The sequence below is a fragment of the Cheilinus undulatus genome, linkage group 1 (assembly GCF_018320785.1).
Source record: "Cheilinus undulatus linkage group 1, ASM1832078v1, whole genome shotgun sequence".
NCBI lineage: Eukaryota > Metazoa > Chordata > Actinopteri > Labriformes > Labridae > Cheilinus > Cheilinus undulatus.
This window is the reverse complement of record NC_054865.1, coordinates 35,901,752-35,926,757: the sequence shown is the minus strand read 5'-3', so window position 1 is coordinate 35,926,757 and position 25,006 is coordinate 35,901,752. Positions and strand designations below refer to the sequence as shown.

Here is a 25,006-nt window from a genome sequence, read left to right as displayed (position 1 = left end):
TTTGCGGTGACACTCACCAAAGCAGCAGACCAAATATTGGACCATAAAACCAGTGCAACCAGTTCTACACAACCTGTGCTGTCCTTATCATGCTTTAAGTTTCTTTTCTTTTGCTGATTACCTTGTTCATTAATTTGCTGTGTGACCAAGAGATTTGCCAAAAGGCATGTGACTTAGAGTACTAATAAGAGATATTCACCATGTTAGATGTTTTACCCTTTTATTGATTTTATTACTCAAACATGGTCAATATAATTTGGCCTTTTTGACAATAAAATACAAAAAAAACTCTTTAATGTTTAATTTCAAAGTGAAAACAGATTTCAAAAAATAAAAATAATAAAATCATGTCAGTTAAATGAAAAAAATGCAATGTAAAATAAGTAAGTACATCAGTATTCACCCCTCCAAGTGAATATTTAGTAGAGTCACCTTTGGCTGCAATCACAGCAGTGAGTCTGTGTGGATAGGTCTCAGTCAGGCTTGCACATCTGGACACTGGAATTTTACTCCACTCTTCTTTGCAAAACTGTTCAAGCTCTGTAAGGTTGCACAGGGATCAGGTATGAACAGCCCTTTTCAAGCCCAACCACAAATTCTCTACTGGGTTGTGCTATGGGTTTTGACTTGGCCACTCCAGAACAATCACCTTGTCTTTAAACCATTTCTGTGTAACTTTCAACGTATGCTTCGGATCATTGTCTTAATTAAAATAAGATTATCCTCCTCCTTTATTTCCAATTCCACAATATGTAGTTAAGATGTTGCTTGAAAAGTCTGCTGTGTTTTTAATCCAACTATCTCTGCTGCTGTCACAGTCAGCAGGCAGGAGCTGCCAACACAGTTATGGTGGTTGTCGAATTCGTCTCTTTGTTTGATGACCGAAGAAAAAAAACCCACTCGCACTCATTAGTTACAATAGTTATTTTACTGTAACTTATTACAAATATTTCAAATATTTACACATAAAAATAATTCCTTTTCTGATTTATCCAACATTTGCCCACAACTGTACAGCTGAATCCCATAATAAACCTACAAACCTGAGACATTAAAGTCAAATAATTTCAGCAGGGACAGATTCAGAAAGCTTGCTACACAGTAGCAAATATGATAAGTACAAAAAAATGTTGGACCCATTACATCGTCTTAAGTCAACCAAAATCTGATTGTACAGGATTTACCACAAAATATACTAAATTTACTACTTTGTCAACCTGCAAAATATTCGCCAGCTATGGCTGATCCTGTAGGGAAAAATCAAAATGTTTAACATTTACGATGTGATGTCGACTGCTCATCAGAAGACATTGTGGAGCCACAAATGATGTTAAACCATGCCCACTGTTCTGTGGACTCCTGTTTCTATCTTTTCACACACACAAACACATCTTGCGCTTACGAATGTGCACACAAAAGTACCCAATCAGACATGCAGAGTCGTGTGCTTTTCACTGCAGCAGTCCTTTCAGCAGTCGATCATAAAGAGCTGCTAAACAGAACATTTGTGATGAACCATTTCTGTCCAGTGCATTTCTGCAGAGCCAGTTGGTAGCCAAACTCATTGTCAGTGCTCACTACGAGCTCCAGGCATCTCTTTGATTTCCTGTTCTGAATGGATCCTCCCTGAAAAGATAAAAGCAGGATGGTTAAAATTGCGCTGTGCAGCAGGAAAACAATTTGTGTACTCAATAAAACTTTAAACCCACGCTGCTGTGAACACATGCAGATGTGAGCTGCTAAAACGCTGTGAGCATTTTGGCTGAGTTTTACACTATGCAGTGGATAGCATGGCTATGGTTTGAGGGCAGAGAAAACAACAATGCAATTGCCAGTGAAGTCATTAGTATTCTCCCTGGCAAGGCAAAGGTTTTCAGAGAATAAAACAAGTGAAAAAAATCATAGCGAAAAACATGAAAGATTAAACAAACCAGATAAAAACATCCGTTTTTTAAAAAGGAAGAGAGGCTTAAACAAAGGCATGAGGGACCCAAAAACTACATCATTAGTGTCCCAGCCATTGAGATATATTTTTAATGAATTATTAAATTTTTGGAGACAAGAAATATGCCTAAGGAAGTGCAAAACAGCATAGTAAGAAGAAGGTTGTGTCCAACAGCACTTTCCCAATCTGCAGGGAGAGTGCACAATAGCTCAGAGAAAAAAAATCCAACAAGTCTCGGAGAAACAAGGCAGGATTTTCTAATTACAGCATCATGGCCGACCAAGAGCAAGTGACTGAAGAGGAGGTCTTCAGCAGTCAATACAGCATAGAGACAGCTGAGAGGGGAACAGTACAATGAGAGGAAAGCAGAGGGATGTGGGATGAAAAAAAGACCAAAGCATTGGACGGATACGGACCGTGAAATGAATAATTCTCTCTGTATTTGCACAGGAGTGTGGTCTGTCTGTGAGAGCCAGAAGACATTTTTTTTCACGATAACAGATCAGTAATAACTGCTGAAAGTAGGCATTTATGGACCACCATGTACTGAGGTCCTGAGACAGCCTGAAAAAGAACTGAGTGGGTAATCCAAGCACTTTTAAACTTTGAAGATTATTTTTTTAACCACGTTTAAAAGAAATAAAAGCAGGACCTCTAAGATTGTTGCATTCTTAGATGTGATTATGGTGAAGAAATAGTTCTTGAAGTTGACTTTGGTGCATAACTTCACAGAGCTTTTTACAGAGGTTTTGTAAGATGGTCAAACATGACCATCTGAACAAAGAGGAGAGTGCTTGAATCAGCCAAGGTGTACTAAGAAACTGAGTCAAACAACTTGTTAAAGTGCTGCTTAGAAACATCCTCACTGGAACCAAACTTGTTTGGTACAGGGCCATGTGACCCCAATATACCTACTGTAGCTATAACTGTTATCATGACTATTTTAAAACTCGTTTCACGTTTTTCTGTTAAAAAAATGTAATGTTGCACAACTCAATAAATGACCTTTGGGAACAGGATCACAATAAGAATCAGAACTGAGATTATTGGCTAGTACAAAAATAGGGAGTTAGTAAACAGCAGTACTTCTGCTGTCAGGGGGACTTAAATAATATGAAATTACCAGTGAGAAAATCAAATACAGTGTATTCAGAAAGTATTCAGACCCCTTCACTTTTTCAATTTTGCGATATGAGTCAGTTCCAGAGGGGGGAGACTCTTACCCCCCAGGTTCTGTATTTGGTTCTTGATCGCAGAGAGAGGAGTTGAATGAATGGGGGCTACAGGTGGGAGTATTATGTTGTAGGAGGTCAGTGGCGTGTGTGTGGGTGTGTGTGCTGTGGAGTTCTGAATGTGCTGAAGTTTGTTTAAGATGTGCCATAGAAGATGCTTTTGCAGTAGGTAACTCTGAATGGGATGAAGGTGTGGATTTAAGTTTCAGCTGCAGGGAAGGAGAGTGATGGACAGATGCAGGCTATGTTTTTCAGGTGAAAGAAGGCAGTCTTTAGATTTGGTGAAGGATTTGGGGACAACGATCATGATTTCTGATTTACTGTAGTTTAGTGAGAGAAGACAGGTTGTTCGTCTGAGCTCATCACTTCCCCGGTTGCCATTGTTTACCAGCTTGTGGTAAAACTAAACCACACCCATGGCCACTGTGTTGTTCTTCTTAAGTGACACTGATTGGTCAAATCACAAACTTTTCTGCTTGAAGCTTTGTGAGATGAATCTACTTGATGAAGCCTGGCCAATGCATCAGCTTTGCAAGGTTAAGTAAGTCTTACATTTATTAAAGAATACTACATCCTTACATGGCACTACTGGGTGAAAAAGCTGCTCTGCATAGCTCTACAACTTGACTTGAACACATATCTAACACTATAAGTGTTCCATTTTAATTAGCCTGATCATTTTGTTACTCTTCAGCCTTTTTAACCATTTATCATTCTTCCTGATATAAATATTTATTTTTGATTTTGTTTATGCCGTATTAATGATTTTCTGTAAAATCATTAGTTGCCTGTTTGTCACTGTGTTTATTTAGTCTGCTGCCAGAGGGATTAATACATTTGCTGATTTGAGATGAAAGCAATCCTGTAAAGTCCTGTCAGTAAATAAATGAATGAATGAAACCTTTATTGCCCTGAGGGGAAATAATCTTACACTGAGAGCATAAGAACCAATAAAAAGGCAACAACCACAAGACAACACGCAAAAAACATGAGATTACAGTCATGGCACCCCTGGATTTTCACCAGAAAATACACCATTTCTCCCAGAAATTGTTGCAATTACAAATGTTTTTGGTGCACATATGTTTATTTCCTTTATGTGCATTGGAACAACACAAAAAAGCAGAAGAAAAAAGCCAAAATTTACCTAATTTTGCACAAAAATTTGGACCACTCTTCTTTTGCAAATTGCTCCAGGTCTCTCAGATTTGAAGGGTGTCTTCTTCCAACAGCAATTCTGAAATCTCTACAAAGGTGTTCAATAGGATTTAGATCCGAACTCATTGCTGGCCACTTCAGAACTCTCCAGCACTTTGTCTCCAATCATTTCTTGGTGCTTTTGAGGTTTGTTTCGAGTCGTTGTCCTGCTGGAACACCCATGACCTCTTATGCAGACCCAGCTTTCTGACACTAAGCCCTACATTGCGGCCCAAAATCTTTTGATAGTCTCCAGATTTCATGATTCCTTGCACACAGTCAAGGCACCCAGTGCCAGAGGCAGCAAAACCACCCCAAAACATCTTTGACACTCCAGCATGTTTGACTGTAGGTACTGTGTGCTTTTCTTTGTAGGCCTCATTCTGTTTTCTGTAAACAGTGGAATGACGTGCTTTTCCAAAAAGCTCTGCCTTAGTCTCATCTGTCCACAAAATGTTCTCCCAGAAGGATGGAGGCTTACTCAGGTACATTTCTGCAAACTCCAGTCTGGCAATTTTATGTCTCTTTGTCAGCAGTGGGGTTCTCTTCAGTCTCCTGCCATAGCGCTTCATCTCATTCAGATGACGACGTATGGTCCAGGCTGACACTTTTTGCACCCTGAGGCTGCAGGACAGCCTGAATTTGTGTGGAAGTTGACTGAGGATGTTTATCCACCATTCCAACTATCCTGCGTTGCATTCTTTTGTCAATTTTTCTTCCGTCCCCGTCCAGGGAGATCAGCCACAGTTCCATGGGTTATAAACTTCTTGATTATATAATGCACAGTGGACAAAGGAATTTCAAGATCTCTGGAGATGGTCTTTAACCTTGAGATTGTTCATATTTTTCCACAATTTTGCTTCTTTAGTCCTCAGACAATTCTCAGCTCTTCTTTCTCTTCTCCATGCTTGGTGTGACACACAGAGGCACAAACACAAAACTTTTATACATTCTAACTGGCTTCAGGTGTGATTTCTATATTGTTAGCACCTATTACTTGCCACAGGTGAGAATCACATGCTTGAAATATAATGATTTCCCACAGTTATAAAAGGGTGCCAATCATTTTGTCCGTCCCTTTTTTGAGTTTTGTGTAAAATTATGTTAATTTTGGCTTTTTCATCTGCTTTTTGTGTTCAATGCACATAAATGAAATAAACATGTTCATACCAAAAACGTTTGTAATTGCAACACTTTCTGGGAGAAATGGTGTATTTTCGGGAAAAATTCGAGGGGTGCCAATACTTTCGTCCATGACTGCAAATCATCAAAAATAGAAAAATTAAAACATTGTCTGATTACATGTAAGGGATGTTGAGTAGCAAGTAAAGTGAAGGGCAGGTTTTTACTGAATTATCAGAGCCTTTTAGGTATCTAAATGTACAGCAGCAAAGGCAGTACTGTGGGTAAAACTGTGATCTTTTTCAAAACATAAATGCTAAATTAAAGGGATTTTCTTTATTTATTTTCTTCAGTGACCTGTTCATCTAGTTTTAAGTCCATGTGAGAATCTGTGCTCTTGGCTCTTCTGACACTGAAAGTTGGCATCCATATCATCAGTCCTACCTACAAGGCTCTTATTACACCTAGTGTTTTCAAGCCAGAGGACACTGAAGTCCATTAGCAAAAAAATCAAGCATGTGGGTGTTGATTCAGAAGCTTGAAACAAGGTCAAAGTGATGACCCAAAACACTGCAACTCTCACTCAAGATTTTAGCACTGTTTGTTAAAACAGCCTCCAAGAATAATCTAATGAATGCATATGTGAACTGGAAGCATGTGGGAGGATATAGCTTATATTAGATTGACCAAGCTATATAAAGAAAAATAAACTGTTTATCATAGGAAAAGAAAAAGGCATCACCCACAGACACGGACAAAGAAGGCAGCAAGTAAAAAAAGTCATGTGTTCCCTCCCACTGATGCTTTCTAATCAGAAAATCAGCACCTGCCAACACATGACTCATCTTTACATGCTTGTATTTGAGATCTTATGCACATAAAAGCAAAACAAAGTTGTTTTTTTGTTTCCAATTTTATAGTAAAGAGAACAAATCAGTGCCTTTTAGTGGGAGGAGCTTAAACAGCAGCATGTCACTGAAGGAACGGTATCATTTGTCCATATTCTGCTCCACAGTGTTGCTGCTGATGGCTTCATCTTGACACCTTGCACATGTGCAATCAAAACAGTGTCAATAATTCATGCCATATTTTTGAGGTGTGATTTGCTGCAGCCCATCTGATATGTCCCCATCCTACTTACCAAATTATGCAAGTCAACAAAAATTATCTCTTAAAGTTCAGTGTGAGCAGCGGCAGCAGCCATCTAGTGAGAGTAAAGAAGTTGATGTATTTAGCACAGAAAACAACAATTAATTTTTGTAATTGCAATTGCAATTTTGAGTTTTAATTGCTGCTACGCTGACAGCAGAGCAGACAATAACATAAAGTCTTCTGAGCTCCAATCAAAGCATGCTCTAAATCCAATTCACCCACCTTCATGGGCCGTTTTAAGGTTACTGCCTGTTCTGTTTAAAGACCGTGAGCAAGCACGGAGCTGCTAATGAAGAAAGACAATCATTAAGTTTCAATAAGTATTTGCTACTAAATGAGCTGCAGGATAGAGGGGAGCTCCAGTCAAATGGTAAATTAAACCACTTGCATGATTAAAAAGCGGCCTCCGTGCTTGTTTTTCCTCCCCCTACCACCTTCAACAAATGACACAGGCTAAGTGAAAAAAGATGTGGATTTTGGCCTTAATTTTCTGACCGTGAGTGTGGGATGTGTGTGTCATAGGTAGTTACCTGAGTGAAGAGCCAGTGGAGCTTCATGCGTTTGGCTGTAGCATAGCTGCATTCAATGAGGCGCGGTCTGCTGTTCACGTCCACCAGGCACTTGTTGTCGTCGTCATCGACCGTGGGACTGAGGAGCCCGATGTGAAGGTGTTGAGTACTGGTGTAGTACACATTCTGCAAAAAAAAAATAAAAATAAAAAAAAATAAAATTCCACCATATTTTAATTTTTTTGATGCTATCACACAGTATAAAGGCCAGGTAAAGATTAGAAGATTAAAGTCAGCCTGCCTTCTATGCTGATATAAGAAATGTGGAGCATCTTGTGAAGCTATAGCCTTCTTTAGTATTTCAATTAATGTACTAAATGTAGGCATAACTTCCGAACACTAGTGCCTTTGCTTCTATCTTTAGAGCCTTGGTGCAAACATACTAGTCTGTGATGGATAATAACATTTTTTGAATGTTGAATTTTAAACCAGAATCACGCCTGCTCAAAAAAACACTCATTTTTTCCATGTAATAAAGAATAAGAGATACTCAAGGTAACCATAAGCAGTGCTGTAAGCAGGGTATTAGAACCTTTCTGGGATCCAAGATTCTTTTTTATAGTCCTGATCGAAATATGTGCATTTCTAGATGTTTTTTTTCAGACAAAAATGGTAACAATAGCTATAATGTCAGGAGACAGTAGCATAAACTAATCCAGCTTTCTCTGGTTATGATTTTAACTCCAGTTAAGCTGTGTGTACACTGCAAATTCTACCCGATTAAGATGTGAATTTTGAGTCGCACTGCTTGCTTTATAAGTTGCGCCGACTTTATTTTGATCATGTGATCGTGCAGATGGACGCCCATGACCTGACTACAGCATGACAAGCTTTCCTGACATGTTGGACAGATTACTGACATGTTACATGTTTGTGGTATGACTGCAGAATCCTCAACTTTGGGCCAGGAATGCCCCCCCCCCCAAAAGCAGGATGAGACCAGATACAACTTCAACCACTTCAACCTCAGTATATGAGACTTCTTTTTTAAGTAAACCCCACAGATTTTTTTGCAGTCTGTCCAATTAGAATTAAAAGATAAAAAGTCATAATTTTGACTTTTTATCTGAGAATTTTGAGTTAAGATTTTTTTACTTTCACATTTTTCTTTTTTATTTGGTGGAAATGGACTTCCGTAGGAATCCCTCTGTTTTAGCTTTTGAAAATTAACACTTGGATCATAACTAAAAACTCTCATCCTAATTTTATTCTTGAAAAACAACAACTTTTAGTCACCTTCCAAGTTAGGTGTTTGTTTATGATATACAGTGGGTTTCTTCTCTGATGAGTAGTCTTGTAAATTTGGGACTTTTTGACTTCAATCCTGAAATTTCCTTTTATGTCACCCTAATACTTCATCATATTATAATATAATAATAAAATATTAAATGCCTTTAGATTATGGGCCTTCCAAAGCTTGTATACAACCATACAAACACCATACTGTGATGAAAATGAAGCGTCCTATAGTGTTATTTTTGGCTACGATAAAACCTCATTTACATACACTATCCATTTGAAAGGAGGGCGAAGAAAGACAAAGCAATGCACTCAAAATATGCTTATAATTAATTCAGGACAGGGAAGAAAACAAGAATAATCGTGCCCTCTTTGACAGAATCCCTCCTAAATTGGTTTTATTTTGCAGACAGTTGTTTGCATAATAACCTGACAAAAGCCCCAAACCCTTAGCAGGAAAGAAGCAGGAGGAACATGAACATGCTCAGTTTATAGAAAGGAAAAGGATTAGTTCTATACACATGAGAGAGAGGGAGAGAGAAATGGTTGGATATATTTTCAAACGATGCAGTAGTCACAATCTTCTGCTCATAGTTTCTTCTGCTCTTAGTTTTGTGTAGTAAACATGATTTTAAGATCATTTCAGGTTACTCATTTTGATTCATACCGAGGTGGATAGTAAGTGTGCTGCCGTTAAGAACAACTTTAGGAACATTCACTCTTCTCAGGTAAACGTTCGGTCTACAGTGTAAAAAAAATGCTCTCTCTTTTCAAAACCACTTCATTTACAGCTGCAATAATGACTGGTAGATTGATGTCATTGTAATGCACATTTAAAGTAGCTCCTAATCTGTAAGAGCTGTAACCACTTACAGATAGACAATGGCAAATTCATACCCCCCGCATGATTCAATTTCAGTAACTGTTAAAAGCCTACAGTGGTGCAGCGTTTTATTAAAATATCAAAGCAAAGATTTGGTTTATTGAGTCACTGAAGTCAAAGTCATACTTCAGCTGTACCCAAAAATTGAAAAATTGAAAAAAGAAAAAAAAAAAAAAAAAAAAACAGAATCCGAATCATTGCAAAGGAGGATGATACATGCAATAATTTTTCCCCTGGAGGTTTGAAATGGTTTGATAATAATAATGAAAATAAAAGCAAGTATGTTGCAACATTTAAGCAACATAAAAGAATGAATTAGAAAAAAAATGACCACAAAAAATTCCTTTAATGTGAATGAAAGAATCATTTTCAAAATGGCATGAAAAAGCTCCAGGGTTTTTGAGGGAATATATAAATGAACACAGTCTAAATCACAAAGGAAATGCTGAATTAGTGCCCACAACAAAAAAAGGTAGTTAGCTTCAACTTTACCTGCCAAACAGCAAAATGCCAACGAGGGATCACTACTAAGTCAAATCAGGCAGTGTCAGCGCTGTCGTAGATTGCATTACAGGTAGATTAACAGCTTAACCCTCTTTCTAGTTGGCTTTTCCTCACTTCCAAAACAGTCTGTCTGTCTGCACTAGCATGCCTTTCACTGACCCTCTCTCCTTTGGTACTGACGTCCACATCACTTTGACAAAGATTAAAATGTGAACGTAAGCCATCTTTGCTGCTTTTAGCCATAAGTGAGTGTTCTTTTAACCGTTCTGGATTGAATGAGGTCTGTCTTTTTGGCATGCTAATGTTCTGTTAACATGACCACATGAGGTGGGGGTTTACGTTTTCAACCAACTATATATCAGATAAACATTTCACACCACTTTCAGCCAATCATATTTGTTGGCCAATAAGCATCCGGGTAGAAGCTGTGCCGGATGTTCAAATTCCAGACTGTCTGGCCTTAAGCCGGACATATGGCCACCCTAGTTACTACATAAGCCAATGTAGCTAAGTTAGCTTTAGCAATGTGAGTGTAGAGAACATAGCCACTATTTGTGCCTACCTTATGTAGCTAACGCAGCTAACCCAGCTAAAGCTAAGATCACAAAGCGGCTATGTAAGTTATGTTTGCTGCGTTGAAATGTTTTCACAAGGGCAAGCGTTTTTTTTCCCTGTTTAGTTGCCTTTAATAAACGTTTTGTATTCAGGTTTTGCAGGTTAGGTTTTTAACTTATATTTTTGTATCCTAACCATTACCTTAACCCTTAGTATTGCCCTAAACAGAAGTTTAATCAGATTTGATTTCAAAAGATTTAGCTTGTATTTTGGTTCTGAAATAGACGTTCGGATGAACTGTCTGTGAGAGTGGCTGTCAGAGATGTACGGTCTGCAGCCAGATCCCTCTCCCAACTTATATATTTAATTGAACTATAAGACTATAATACTTTCAACTTGCTCCCCTTTAGTCCTCTAAAGTTTTTTTTCCCCATTGAATCAGTTTTCATAGCTTTCAAGCTTAGCCCATCTGTAGACAAATCTTCTTGTCAATGATGTAACAAAACAAGTAAACCCGCTTCTGTATGGCAGCAAAGACTTTTTAAACAGGGAGCTATATCAAACATAAAATATGACAGAAAATAATGCACAGCGATAGACGTTCAAAGTTCACTTTAGAACATCTCTGTTTATGTGTGAATGCATGTGGTTATCTCATTAGAGGCAGACAGGCAAAGAAGGAGGATATATCACCTATTAATCAACCTGAGATGTTGTTGATCTTGGGATAGATTAAATAATACATATTAAGAGCAAAAAGAAATATTGGCTTGTGTTTAAACATATTTTCTACAGTGAATGTCTGGTGGCATCATGGTGTGATTTATCGGCACATTTTAAAATCAGGTTAAATTCATCTGATTCATTATTCAAAAATAATTGCAACTTAAACTAACAAGCTGCCTCAAGGAAAATAGAGAGGATGATCGATGAATGTTTAATTAACACAATCAAAATGATTAAGATGTGTGCATGATTGTTGTATGTGAATGAGGAGGTAGATTTATTTTAGAGAAGATTTGCTTTGAAGCTAAATATTCAGCAGGGACTCTTTCTCCATCTGGGACAAAGATGGTCACTAAATTAGCACCCCAGTTTGCTACCAAAAACACTCCAATCATTTTAGCTCCGCAAAAAAAAAAAAAAAAAAAAAAACATTTTGGCCATGCTTGGTTGTTGTGCTGCTTGTGCACTTCTCTGTTTACTATAATCTCGTATTATTTGTCTGAAATGCCCAGGAAAAAAAGCCTCCCATCCCCTACAGAGCAGACATGACAATGTCTGCTGTGATTTTTGTATTTCTTCTGGAGCGCTGCAGACTGCCTGTCTGTTCTGTGACTGTTTTTTATTGTCGCTGAGCTTAAGTTGGTGTGTTTTATCACTGCTTGTGCTGAAGTGCTGTACTGTAAGATCGCTGACAACATGCTCTTATAAAGTCAGTCACATGCTGGATTGTAAGCTTTTTATTTCTTTTTCTTTCAAGTGTGCCTGTGCTCTGATGTACAACTTTTACCACAACACCTACGACACAGAGTGCATCTCAGCCGAAGCAAATCTGGAAAAAAAACCCACAGCTGGCATTCGCAAAAGCATGTTTAGCAGAAAACAGCAAACATTCACACCTCTCTATTTGCATGTTTTATTATAGAGGCAATCCAGGGAATAATTCCTCCCCATGATGTAACACGGAAACACAAAAATAGAGCAGACTGGATTTGTCTTGCACAGATCCCTAATCTCATTAGAAATGCTGGAGCTGCTCCAATCCGTTGTTTGATATGCCTGGATTTACAGAGATTTATAGCATGAAACAGATTTGTGATTAGTATGTTAAAACATTTTCTGGGTCTCAGATACAGCTTGAGAAGTTCACTTGTGTGTGTTTTTTAAGGCAAAAGCATGGTAAGATTATCTAGCTTTCTCCTGAATCAGTTTTATTTTGTGCTGTAGTGTTAATATCAATAGAGGCCTTATGAGTGTGAAATGTCCAGTAGATTTATTTCAATTGAAAGGAATAATGTGAGATCAAGTCTCACTCCATAAGACAAGTTTTCAGCTGCCACAGCAAGGTTAAACAATCTCTGAAAGCAATCTGCTCAAACATAATGGGATGGAGGGATCGATAGAAGCTGGAAGAGCAGGGAGAAAAGTAAATGATAATCAGGCTGTGCTAACATTTAAAGACACTTGAAGTGCCTGTTATTTGAACTGAAATATATCCTGGACAAGTGGTCTGAAGATACACTTTAGGAGGCAGTGACTGACTGAAAACATGGGAAAATTAGACCAGAGGTGTAACTGGCTAAATCTGAACTTTTAAATCTTTTAGCCTTTACATTTTTCAATATCTATATGTGTTTAAAAGAAAGTAAACACATCAATGAAATCTAGGGATACGGACAAACTTTTAGCTAGAGTCTATCTTTGTGGTGTGTCAATAACATGGCATTTTATTTGAGACGCCTCGGGGAAAAGTGTGAAAAATTGGAGACGAGTTTTATTTGTATTTAACAACATTGAGGTCTACTTCTTTAAAGGGCAAAAAAGAAAACCTGATCCAGTTTTATGAGGCAAAGCTCCTGAGTTTGATCCAATCTGAAGTCAGAGGAAGGAGAAGTTATTTTTCTTAAAAATGGAGCTGGGTTTATTGAGTGAGAAGCACCCAAGATGGAAATAAAATACAGACAGGATGTATTAAATCTGGCTTTATGCTACAGGAAAGCGAGACAGAGGGGAAAAGAGAGCAAGCTCTAACCTGAGGTGTCATCCCGTGACAGAGGTACAGGATGGGCACATTGTCATTGTCGGGCCCCTGGTCCAGACACAGATCGATCTTCAGAGAGTTCTTCAACTGACAGACAGACACACACATTAACACACAAACATATAAAAACACAGACAAAAAGAAAAAAGACACATATAGTCAGCAGGTTTAATCAGCGCTGTTAACTTAAAATTTACAAATATGTTAAGTGTTTATGAGTCACTGTAAATTTCAATACAAATCCATCACAATGTACAGTGCTTAACAAATTTATTAAGACCACCCTAACCCGAAGTAAAGTAAGGCTTAAGCCACAGCTGCCCTAAATTAACAGCATTGGTAATTACCAAAATCAATTTTTATGTTTTTGCAGTGGTTAATACACCAATATGTAGAAGCTCTTTAACCCAAATGATATTTTTAATGCTAAAATATAATTATTATTGTTATCCATGAATTTTCAAATTTACTGATTTACAAAAAAAAAAAAACTGAAAAAATAGTGAAGTACATTAATATTTCTTGATTAATATGTCAAATTATAGTTATTTACTTGCATTTCTGAACAGAAAAATGAGTTTTAGTGGTTGAATGTTATGCTTGATTCATTTCTGACTTCTCAGAGAAGCCCAGTGAGCCGGCTCAAATTTGGGTGAATTCAGTTTGAAATTCCTCATTCCTGTTCAAAATGGTAAAACATGGAGAGCTCAATGAAAATGAAAGAGTCCGCATTAAAGCACTTCATGATGCTGGATGGTCTCTGAGACAAATATGACAGGTGGTCTAATAAATTTGTTAAGCACTGTACAACTTAATGCACTATTTACAGAACTGAAAAAGACACTTAGTTTAAGGTCTACACCACAAGGATTCTGGGTCATATGGTCTCACAGGTAAGGCCTAGAAAATTTTACCATCTGACCTACAAGCTCCTGCAATAAAAATATGAAGATTCTGCCAATACTACCTGACCAAACTTGAGCAATAAACATAAAATCCTAACACATAAACTCCAGCTTCAATGTTATGAAAATGTGGTTAGTATCTGATCTTGTATTTTGTGGGTTGGTCTATAGAATGTCCTAAAAACTCACCTGCAGGAACCTTTGAAAAAAACACTACAGCATAACAATGGAGGGTGAATACCGCTGTTCTACAGGATCTGTCCACCTCTACACAACTGAGCAACAACAGAGAGAATCAGATTCCTGTCATGACAGGCAGATGGTTCAGTGAGAGTTTATTTTAACATTGTGCATATATAAACAGAGGTGGTAGTATACAACTTTTGTAGTCTGGTTAAAATCTAATTAAGTACTGATCCATAAATCTATTCAAGTTAAAGTAAAAGGTATTTGATTTAAAGTTTCCTTTAAGTACTGAGTAGCTACTGCACAGTTTCACAGTAAAATATCATCTTTCCTTATCAACAATAAGTGAAAGGATCTCCAACCAGGTTGTTCAGATAAAGTATGATAAAGTGTTATCTTACAGTGTTAATTAAACTCATACAGATTTTTATTCAGCACTTTAAAGTTGTCTATATATTTGCCACATATATACTACATATACTCTTTTGAAAATGTTAAATATTTTACAATATGACAGAGCTGCAGTAACTCTTCAAAATCTGTGTCAAGGTTGGTCTCCTCTTGTACGAACAAAGCAGAGTTAACTTCATAGCAAGGGATTGCATACTGATGAAGAACATGCACTATGCTTCCTGTAGGAGCAACCAAAGTCATGGGTGGGAACTCAGTGGATAACTTCACTCAGGGTGCAAATGTGGCCCACATCTAAAAACAAAAACACATCTAAACACTCTGCCCAAGGGCATGATTGGAAACTCTGCCCACACATCCCCCAGGGTTTGAACTCACAGTAGGCGGAGCTTAGATCGGTTGACTCTTTACAGAGTTACACTAAAACTGGTGGATCAACAATATAAAATAACTCCACATTGCACTCAGAATGGAGTTAAAATAATATTTTTTGAGTTAAAATCAACTCTGAAATGTTTAACCCTGAGATATCAAAAATCCAGTTTCTGATGTGTACAGCAGCTGTTTTGGGATGCAAAAAGTACAAATCCACAAAGAACTCAATAACATTAATCTGAACACATGTAATTAGTTACTTTCCACCCCTAAATGTATGCCTCTTTTCAAAAGTCTTGCTTTTCCCACTGATTTTGTGTTTTCCTCTTCATTCTTCTCACCTTTCTGAAGTAGGCGGAGCCACAACTTCTTAAATTCAAAGGATAATTTCTTCCTGTTGTAAAAGTTTGCAGGGAAACTGTCAATCAAACAGCTCGTACGTGCAAAGTTATCATGAAGCACATTAATACTTGCTTTTAATTAACATGTGTTTGAAGATTTAAAGCAGCTTATGAATTTCTAATAATATAAAAAGACAGATATTTCTCAAGGGTGTTAAGAAAGTGTTTGGAACAAAATTGTAAGAGATAATAGAGAAATGGATGTTGGGTTTTAAACAGTGTAAGGTGAAAGGAACAGAATTTTATACTTTGAGCTGTAAAATGGATATCTGACAGTTTTTCATATTAAAAGACTAAAGATCACATATAGAAGGTAAAAGCAGTTGCTTTGATAGAAATGATGTATTTGACATTCTTTGGGTACATTTTCTTTTTCTGGGATAGCTATTCTTAGGTCATAATGTTATATGAAACAGAGAACATCCTTAAAAAACATCCACATGAAGCTGAAACTGTTATATTAGTTGAAACTTAGTGCTCAGGAAAGGTCTTACTCACTTTTTAATAAATAAAGAAGTACATTATATTTCCTTCAGGGGAAAGAAACCATTATCAAAACATTAAGTACTGCTGCTGCAGTGCTTGCTGTTAATATAAAACGTATCCACATGCTTGTGTGAGTGGACAGACAATATGAGGAAAGGAAAAGTAGCCACCTCACATCATCATCAGATGATAAATGAGCTGTAAATAATAAATATATTTATAAAAAATACAGAAGACGTTCAGCATGGGCGGATTGAAACATCCAAGAACCTAAATCAGAATCCTGCTGAATTCATTCATCTGTGTAAAAATGTAAATCAGAGGCGTTAGGCCTGATGAACATTACTTAGACTGTGAAGCTGAGCCAGAGGGTTATTCATGTGCATCATGACAAAGGTCTGGCTGATTGGAAACACAAATCTGTACCGCAGGGAGCTAAGGGGATGCTGGTTTGTGTGGGGAGAGAATAAGATAAAGATGTGAGATCAGAAGAACACAGCTAGAGATGATTCAGCTCCTGTTGGCTCCTGAGACGTAGACTTTTATCTCATAATCAGTATATCTACAGGATAAACATGGTCCAGTGCACCAGCTCAGGAATAATTTCTACTTTAAGAGATGGGCATGGGCAGTGGGGGGTGTGGGGCACGACAAGATACATGATTAACAACAGTAATTTGTATGAAAATTAATTGATGATCACCCTTTCATCTTTGTAGTTTCCCCTAGAATGCCTTTGGGCATGAGACACTTTTGCACCATGAGTGAAGTTACTTACTCAGTTAAAGAGGTCCCGCCTGTGGGAGCAACCACAATGTACAATAGATGGTGTAGTGAACATGTTGAAGAGGACTTCCTGGTTCAGTGTGGAGCCTTCAGTTAGTATCACTTTAATACGTGGTGGGAATGTTCATGATTAAGATCTGGGAAAACTGTAGTGGATGAAGAACTTAGAGCTTTACAAAAAGTTCTTAAACATGTTTTAAGTTGGATTTAAACAGAATTTTAAGGTAAAGTAAAGTTTCCACAATGTTGTTTGATTTTAAAACAGAAATGTACAAGTAAAATTGAGCGGATGTGACTTAAATTGGTTAAGTACCTACAACTAAACAATTACTTTTCCAGTAAGTATTACTTACGTTTTTTATGTAATGTTCTGAGTTCTATTAACTCATCACTTCTTAAAAACATTGACATATTGAGTATAAACAAATATTTTGAGTATTTTCAACTTGTTCCATTTTACAGTGTTGGTAGATTATAATAAACACATTGTAGTTTATAAACTTGTTTGATTTATATTCCTGATTGTATGGTAAGTAACTGAATGAAAACTAAAAAATGTCCCTTAAAGGTAAAGTTTTCATGTGTTTATCCATGCCTTTTTGTTTGCCCAAGTAACTATTGTTCCTGTTACATGCATGTCATAAACCTCACCATGAAGAGTCATGGAGTGGTGATGTGATAAGACAAACCGGCAGCAAAATCTGTTTGGATTTTTTCATCTTAAACTCAAACTTAAAATACTGATATTTGATAACTGAATCACAAGATTCAGAACAATGGTATATATTTCAATGCTGATATTTTGTCCTACACCACATAAGACAGTAAAATAATACTCAACACAACACAGACACACCATGAAAAAACATAGTTTTAAATCACAGTGGGATTGTATTTTTAGTCCCTCATGTGTATCGTGTTTAAAAGAAACATAGTAAGGGAAAAAGAGCGGTTCAAAGGAATCTTTGGATTTGATCATATTGCTCAAAATGAGACAGAGAGACAGGACATTTGGCCTTCACCCCACCTCCCTCATCCTCACTAGACATGGAGGAGAGACAAACTCAAACACACGCCTCTAAAGAGTAAACTAAATTTATCGACGATCCTTAGTGCCAACTAATGAATCCTTGAACCACCACCGCTGACTCGCCCGTCAAATATGTGTCACAAATACAGAATAACGAGGGCAGCCAAGTCACAGAAATGAATGTAATGAGGCCTGCCTATTTCCTTGCTACATCCCATCCCTATTTTGTCAGACTGTAGAGGAAAAAACACAACATCTAGTCAACATAAAAATCTGGAGCTTAACACTGTGGTCTGCGTGTCAGTGTGTGTTTGGGTGCAGCACAGTGATGTGAGGTGGGAGGACCGTGGAAATGAAGCTGTTTGAGGACGATGAAGAACACCGCCAGCCGTTTTTGTTGCTTTTCTGACTGAAATAAAATTTTGCTGCAAAACCCTCCAGTGGAATAAATTCCATCTATATTTAAATCCAAATAATATATAAAATAATCTGTGTATCTAACTAAATCTCACATTCCTGGAGAAGGCCGTTTCTTCTGCCACACATTGGTTATGATTTCCTTTTAAAGATATTTTTAAAACATTTTTTGCCACAATATACCCCTCTGAGAAAAGGCTTTTACTTAATCTAGAAGAGTGCCGCGATTTCCCCCCTTCTTTAAACCAAATCAGTATCTGCAGTGACTTCTAAAGTAAGAAAGACAGAGCCAGAGTCTGTGCAGCACCTCATCCTTGTGAATTGTTTGTACTCCTGATAGCAGCCATCCGCATCCCAACACAGAGGATTAAAATGATTTGCTCAGCCTCTGTTTTTTTGTTCTTATTTTGGTTTTTCCAACATTGAATTGAATCTGGGATAAAGATGCAGTTGGCAGCTTACCACTCCATACGCGATGGTGTCGCTGTACATCCTCATCTCAGGGTAGATGTTGACCAGGTACCATCGGAAGGTTTTACACTGCAGCCTCTTCCTTAGAGCCTTCCTCTCGCTTATATCGCCAATATCAATCCCCGAGTCCTGGGCAAGAGAAAAGACACACACAAAGACACCCACACAATGATAAATACAAAGCATAAAATTGATTAACCATGGCTTGTGGAGAGGCAGATCAGATAATGGGCCATTGTGGAGCATTGTGCAGTCATTTGTTGTGTATTTGAAAAGCTTCTACTGGCTTTGATTTTTGTCCAGTTCTGCCTTGAAAATCACTGAGCTGCTCTAGCTGCCATGTCATTCAGACACACAAAGACACACTGAGGTTCACTGTTGCCTTACAATTAATTAGAAGAAACCTTGAACTGTACTTAGAAGCAAGGCCGCCCATAAGGGGGGATAAAGGGGAGAGGTTTCTGGGACCCTGCCAAATCAGGGGCCCATGGAGGTCAGGAAAATCATGGTCCATTGTAAAGTTAATCTTAAAACAAACAACAAAAAATATTTATTAATGCCATCGTAATCTAGGCAATAGCCTTTTTCAAAATATTACTATACTAAACGTTTACTAAAGCAGAGGCTTAAAACCCATTTTACTTATTAAAAAAAAACAAAATAAAATAAAAAAAATCAACAACATTAAGGTGATCTCTACTTCTGTGAAATGTCGGCATGTCCACGTTGCCAATTCAGTCTGCAATTTGTATGTCCCTGTGATGTCTCACTTTCATTGTAAATATCATGAAGGCATAATGGTGGGCCAAGTCCCCCTAAAGCTGAAGTCATAATGTTAACAGTTTCCATGAACTTCGATTAATCATTGGGGTGAAAAATGTGATTAAAAAGTGTATCCTGATTAATCGCACTCTGGTGCCATCACACAACCAGCTAAAGCAGCTTTGATTGGAACACACGTAAAAACTCTCTTTGCTTTTAATTTGTTTTTCCATTGTATGAATAAAATTTACAATCTACTGATTAACACCATCCTAAACTGACTAGCAAGTGGACAATGTCCTTGGTTCAAATGTCTTTTTTTCCAACTGCTAGTAGAAAGTTTTGATGCCATTCAGACGCATGTCCTTTTAATCTACCAGCAATGTGATCTTGCTCAGATTAATTAATTACAATGCCTATAATTCATAGATTAATTTTTTGTAATTGACAGACAACACTATAGATAACATGTTTTCAGCATGATTACTGCCTGACCTGATGGTCACAGGTATTTGGGACCCTCTGGCTCTGGAAATCTGTCGTTTCATCTTGTGAAGTGTCATAGTGAACGTTAATCAAGAACAGATCTGAGCCGTCTCCTCGACCTTCTGACAGAACGTCTAGCCTGTTTGATTTTTGTGTGCCTACTACGCTTTGTTCCATGATGTTAGTGACTCTGACCAATAAGAGAACAGAGTACTCTGCATGCGCAGCTGTCACAAATGTAAACAAACCAAATGGCGAAGAGAATGATGAGTAATGAAGTTAGTGCGACATGGAAACTTATGGTATGACACCAGCTTTGTCAACATCTGTGGTGGTGGTAATACTAATCTGACTCATCTTTGTCTGGCTGCACAGCTGCTACAAATGCACGCATTTCCTTTCAGTATTTTCACATTTACTGTTGGATAATTCCTTAAATAAAGGAAATACATGTAGTGGTAGGAGCTTTTTAAAAATAACCCTACAAATTCAACCAAGGAAAGCAGAAGTCACCATTGTAACTTAGCAACAATAGGCACTGGTAAGAAGTGCTCTAACACTGAGACTTTACACAGCCAGCACAAAACTACTGTCTATGGACACAGACTCTCTGTACAGATGTTTTTCTACCTACAAACAGTAGCAGCCTGCTAATACGTGATTGGTCAATAATCCTCAGACTACAAATGCAGTACAAACTTAAACCAGCACTAAAATTCACACCCTAAAATACCGATTTGACTCTTCTACATCAGTGAGTAGAGATTAACGACAGTGACCCACCAGATGTTTCTGTGATCCTCCACAGTGTTGACCCTTAAACAGCTGGCCTTAACTACCTGTACTGTAATTAAGGAGCTGTAAAACAGCTGCTACCCTAAAATGGCACTTGATTCCAGTGGATCAGTAACAATATGTCAAATGTTACAGTATCAGTTACAGGTATATTTCATTCATAATGTGACCTTTATTTTGAAAACCTAGGTACTTTTTGTTGCTAATAATTTGGGTTCTTTCATTCAAGTACTGTAGTGTTTTTACTTTGATCACTGGTTTTCTCCCTGCATGGCGCCATCTGCTCGTGTTGTCCGCTGACTCTCATCAAACGTCACTGAGGTTTCCCTTTAATAACTCAGAACCTCTGAAGGGTCAAAGTATTGCTGACAGGGCTCTCTGGTGCTCAAAGCCATCAACAACAGGACTCAGATGGGTGCAGAAATAATTTGAACATTGGCACTGTGTTAGCTTTTCACCCTCAGAGGTAAATTAACTCTTACAATTTTGCTGTGTGGTTAATTCAAGAGGCTAAAGCTGCGGCTAGATTTCATGCTTCTTGAGTCCAGACTCTGTTAAACGCCTCATTATTGACAGAATGAATTGCCTGCAGATGTTCATCTATTCATAACGTGGATTTACATATTCAAACTGATTATGCAGGAGGAGGAAAAAAAAGCTTCAGTGAGCAAACATTTGACTTCGCCTTTGAGGGGTGCTACATTTAACATAAGATGACACAGTGCAATTATTTACTTAAATTTGCTGAATCCAGATGAATACCAAATAAAAGCCCCTGATCTAGAGTGAAAGCATCTTCATTGGACATTAGTTGAACCACAAAAATAGATGACAGCATGCAGCATTTGAAGTTTGCATCCTTTGTATTCACTGTGAATCTGCAGGCATCCATATTCTGTTTTCTATGAGCTGTTGACTCTGCAGAAGTATCTCAAATAGTGCAATAAAGCCTGAGATTTAAAAGACTAAATGTTTGCATTTCTACATAATGAATACAAAAATTAAATAAGTTCAATTTTCTGCCTTTTTTGTCGCTGCAGTTTCTATATTAGTCATTATTTTGCTCCCCCAGTCTCAGCAGCAGTCCAAATTGTTTCTTTGAGTTGTTTAATCTTCTTCTCTGTCTTGAATATCCTAAGTCCTTACTTATCTATTTGGACTATTTTGTTGATTTATATTTAGCATTTATTTATTCTGCAGCACGTATTTAATTCAGTGCATTCTGTAAGTGATGAGAAATAATCTAACCCAAGCCTTCAGTGGGAGTCGGTGCCTGATTTAAGCAAACATCTGCGCTGGGAGGAGTTCAGCTCATAGCAGGTGACACTCAACACGGTTACATTAAGATTATTTGGATGTACAATAGAGCTGCCTATTCATCCTGTATGCTTATGATGATGTTGTCTTCCACACCTGATTTGACACGTGTGTATTCATGTTCCCTGTGGATTATAACATAACGACTACAACAACAAATCCCCCATATATGACGCCTAAAAATATGTTCTTTCTATAAGGGATGGGACAAATAATCAATATTGAAATATTAAAATGATCTGTTATGTGGGGATATTGATATAATGACACCTATAGTGTGACATGCTGAGTGATGAAGAGGTGTTTTCTTCCCTTCCTGTAGAAGTAGATGGATCCAGTGTTGACATGTGACATTTGAAAAATGGAACTCATAACACATACACATACTGGGAATTGATTTTAAAGTATTCACAGTATTGTCTCAGCCATCTGTGAAACTGTGAAACTGATATAACACATAAGGGAGGCATGATCTTATGATCCAGCTCTGTATTCAGAAACACTGGTGTGCAATATAAGGGCTGCACTTTCTTTCTCTTTTTTTCCTTCTCTGGGTAAACGGATGCAGTTTTATGTTTCAGACAAATTCACCAAAGATTTTTTTTCACCTGTTTAGTGAAATAAGATAAAATAAAAAATAAAATTAATGTAAATTGGCATCAGAACTTTATTGCACTTTGTAAAAGAACCTACTTGTGCCCATGAAATTTTTTTTTGCTGTTCTATTGTTGCCAGTGAAGAGTCAATAGCAACAGAGAAAGGTGTTTAACTGAAAAAACAAGGCTTGTCATCATTGGAGGCAATACCAATGCAGAGAAATACTGAGATGAGAATCTGCAACCAGTGGCAATCCCATGTCTCCACAGTCTGGGAAAGAACTCTGTTCTGCAATAGGTACTCTGTAATACTCTACAGAGCGAGGTTTATCAGAGACTACCTCCAGAGTCTGGCAGTGGAGAGGATGAAACGGCCTGCCAGCAGTCCTGACCTCAAACCCATTAACCACTTGTAGGATCAGCTTTGGCGTGCTGTTGGTGCCAGACAAAATGCTGGTTGAAGAATGGGATGCCATCCCACAGCAGTGTGTGACCAGGCTGGCTAAAATGTATAGTATATGAAAATATAGTAAAAAAGACTGCCTTCTATTCTCTAGATTTTCTAAACGTGAGGCTCAGGTATTAGGCACATGAGATGCAGCACACACATACAGACAATCTGAGATAGTGGAGTTGGTAACATGCACACTACAATGAAAATCAAGCCACAACACAGCCGTGACGCACCCTATCCAAAATGATGGTCACCTTGGCTCTGCCTTACCTGTCCTCTTCCTCATGACTCTATGGATTCTTCACTCTGTTTTTTGTCTTCTTTTTTCTGTCATACTGGCACCATGTGTTGTTCTCTTATGTTTTTTTGTTTGGTCTTTTTACATGAGAATAGGCTAATATTAAGAAGTCCTGAGGAGGGGTATGATAGGAATTGAGAGCTAGCATGGAGGAGAGTAGCTCTAGGAGATGAAGCTTGCTGTTGACCCTTCCTAAGGGTGCAGGGGACTAACTTGATGAAACACCAGAGGAGAAGGGTGCCTATCAGATATCCTCATTAATGTGCTGACTTATTGACCTGCAGCTGGCAGAGACTGGGTCTGTGAAAGGCAGAATTTCTGTTTAATAATTGTGTGTGTGTGATCTGTGGATTGGTTTTCCCTTAGCGCTTATTTTTTTTTTATTAGTGGCACATTATCTTGTGGTTATTTTACATAAATAATGACTCATTCCAAGATGTATACATCAAACTGAGAGTTACCATAGTGGCAGGTTGATTGGTGTAATCTCAAAGTTGTATTTTTTCTAAAACAATGAAACTGTCTCTCACCTCCATGGGAATATTCCAGGCCATGTAGACGTGGCTTCTAAACTCATCCATCCAAACTTCTGCAACTCTGAGGGCATTTCTCCTCACGTGAGCAGTCAGGTCCTCGGTGTAAGGTTTGTGGGCACGCTCTATGTGGGCAATCCGAGCACAAGGCAAGACCTCCACACTGCCACCGCACTGCCACACCTGTGTTGAAACAGGAGAAGCACAAAGACAGACATTTACTTGTTACAGTAATAGCAGTAAGATGAGTTTTCTTCCCTTCAGAGGCGTGTTGATTTTTTTTCTTTTTAAATGGCCAGTGCACAGCACAGCTGTACCTAAGGCTGTATATAGATGTGTCACACTGCAGCTGTAGAAACCTGCTTCTGCTGTAAAGCCCTGAAACAAAGTCTGGAGTAGAAAGAAGAGCATTTCAGATACGATAAGTCCCTGAACTGGTAAAACCTCCAAAATATTTTCTGATTAATTTCAAAGCTAATAAAATATGTTCTGAAAATTAAATTAGAGCTATGAATCCATGTCCTTTCTCACACTTTCTCTTCACTAGTGTATACGTTTGCTTTTTTTTTTTTTTTCAATTTAAAAAAAAATCTTTAACACAGGTACCTCTGCTCTGATTATTCTGTTTCTCAGGTTGGAGAGCAGGCCAGGGGCTCTCCTCACAGTCAGTGCATTGGGCAGGGACTGTTTCACTTGGAGGCTGCTGTAAGCACCACTGTGGCTCCAAGCAGGGGTCCTTCATCACTTTTGCAGCCAGCTGTGTCCTCCGCTGTGAGGACGGAGTCCCTCTGGTGGAAAACATTAATGTCCCAGCGCCCAGTAGGAGAAACTTGAGTCCTAAAAGCTTAAAGCCAGCAGCACTAAGTCCTCTCTGACTTAATGAAGACCTCTGGGAGGCTCAGGACTCTGGTATAGGGATCTGTGCAAACTTTTTACAAATGTGGGACCTCCATCCAGCAAAGGGTAACATGTAATGACAAAAGATTCCTTTATAGAAACTGCACCAAACTGCAGCATCATGCGCACGCTTTTCATGATGTCAGTATTATGCAAATCTCTGTAATGACTTCATGAAGCACAAGAACAAAGAAACTAATAGAGCTTTCCTTTATCACTCTGTGTAATTTTAAACTCC

The 25,006-nt window shown here is 38.0% G+C and overlaps 1 protein-coding gene across 1 annotated transcript in view; it reads right to left on the bottom strand.

Annotated features, from left to right (window-relative positions):
- Positions 1 to 635: 635 nt before the first annotated feature.
- galnt18b (UDP-N-acetyl-alpha-D-galactosamine:polypeptide N-acetylgalactosaminyltransferase 18b) overlaps positions 636 to 25,006 on the bottom strand; it is a 153,355-nt gene continuing 128,984 nt past the window's right edge. The window contains exons 7-11 of the mRNA XM_041788138.1: positions 23,869 to 24,054; positions 18,622 to 18,759; positions 13,154 to 13,249; positions 7,179 to 7,343; positions 636 to 1,626 (exon numbers count right to left, since the gene is read on the bottom strand). Of these exons, the coding sequence (XP_041644072.1) occupies positions 1,480 to 1,626; positions 7,179 to 7,343; positions 13,154 to 13,249; positions 18,622 to 18,759; positions 23,869 to 24,054 (732 nt within the window). The 3' untranslated portion in view covers positions 636 to 1,479. The remainder of the gene's footprint in view (positions 1,627 to 7,178; positions 7,344 to 13,153; positions 13,250 to 18,621; positions 18,760 to 23,868; positions 24,055 to 25,006) is intronic.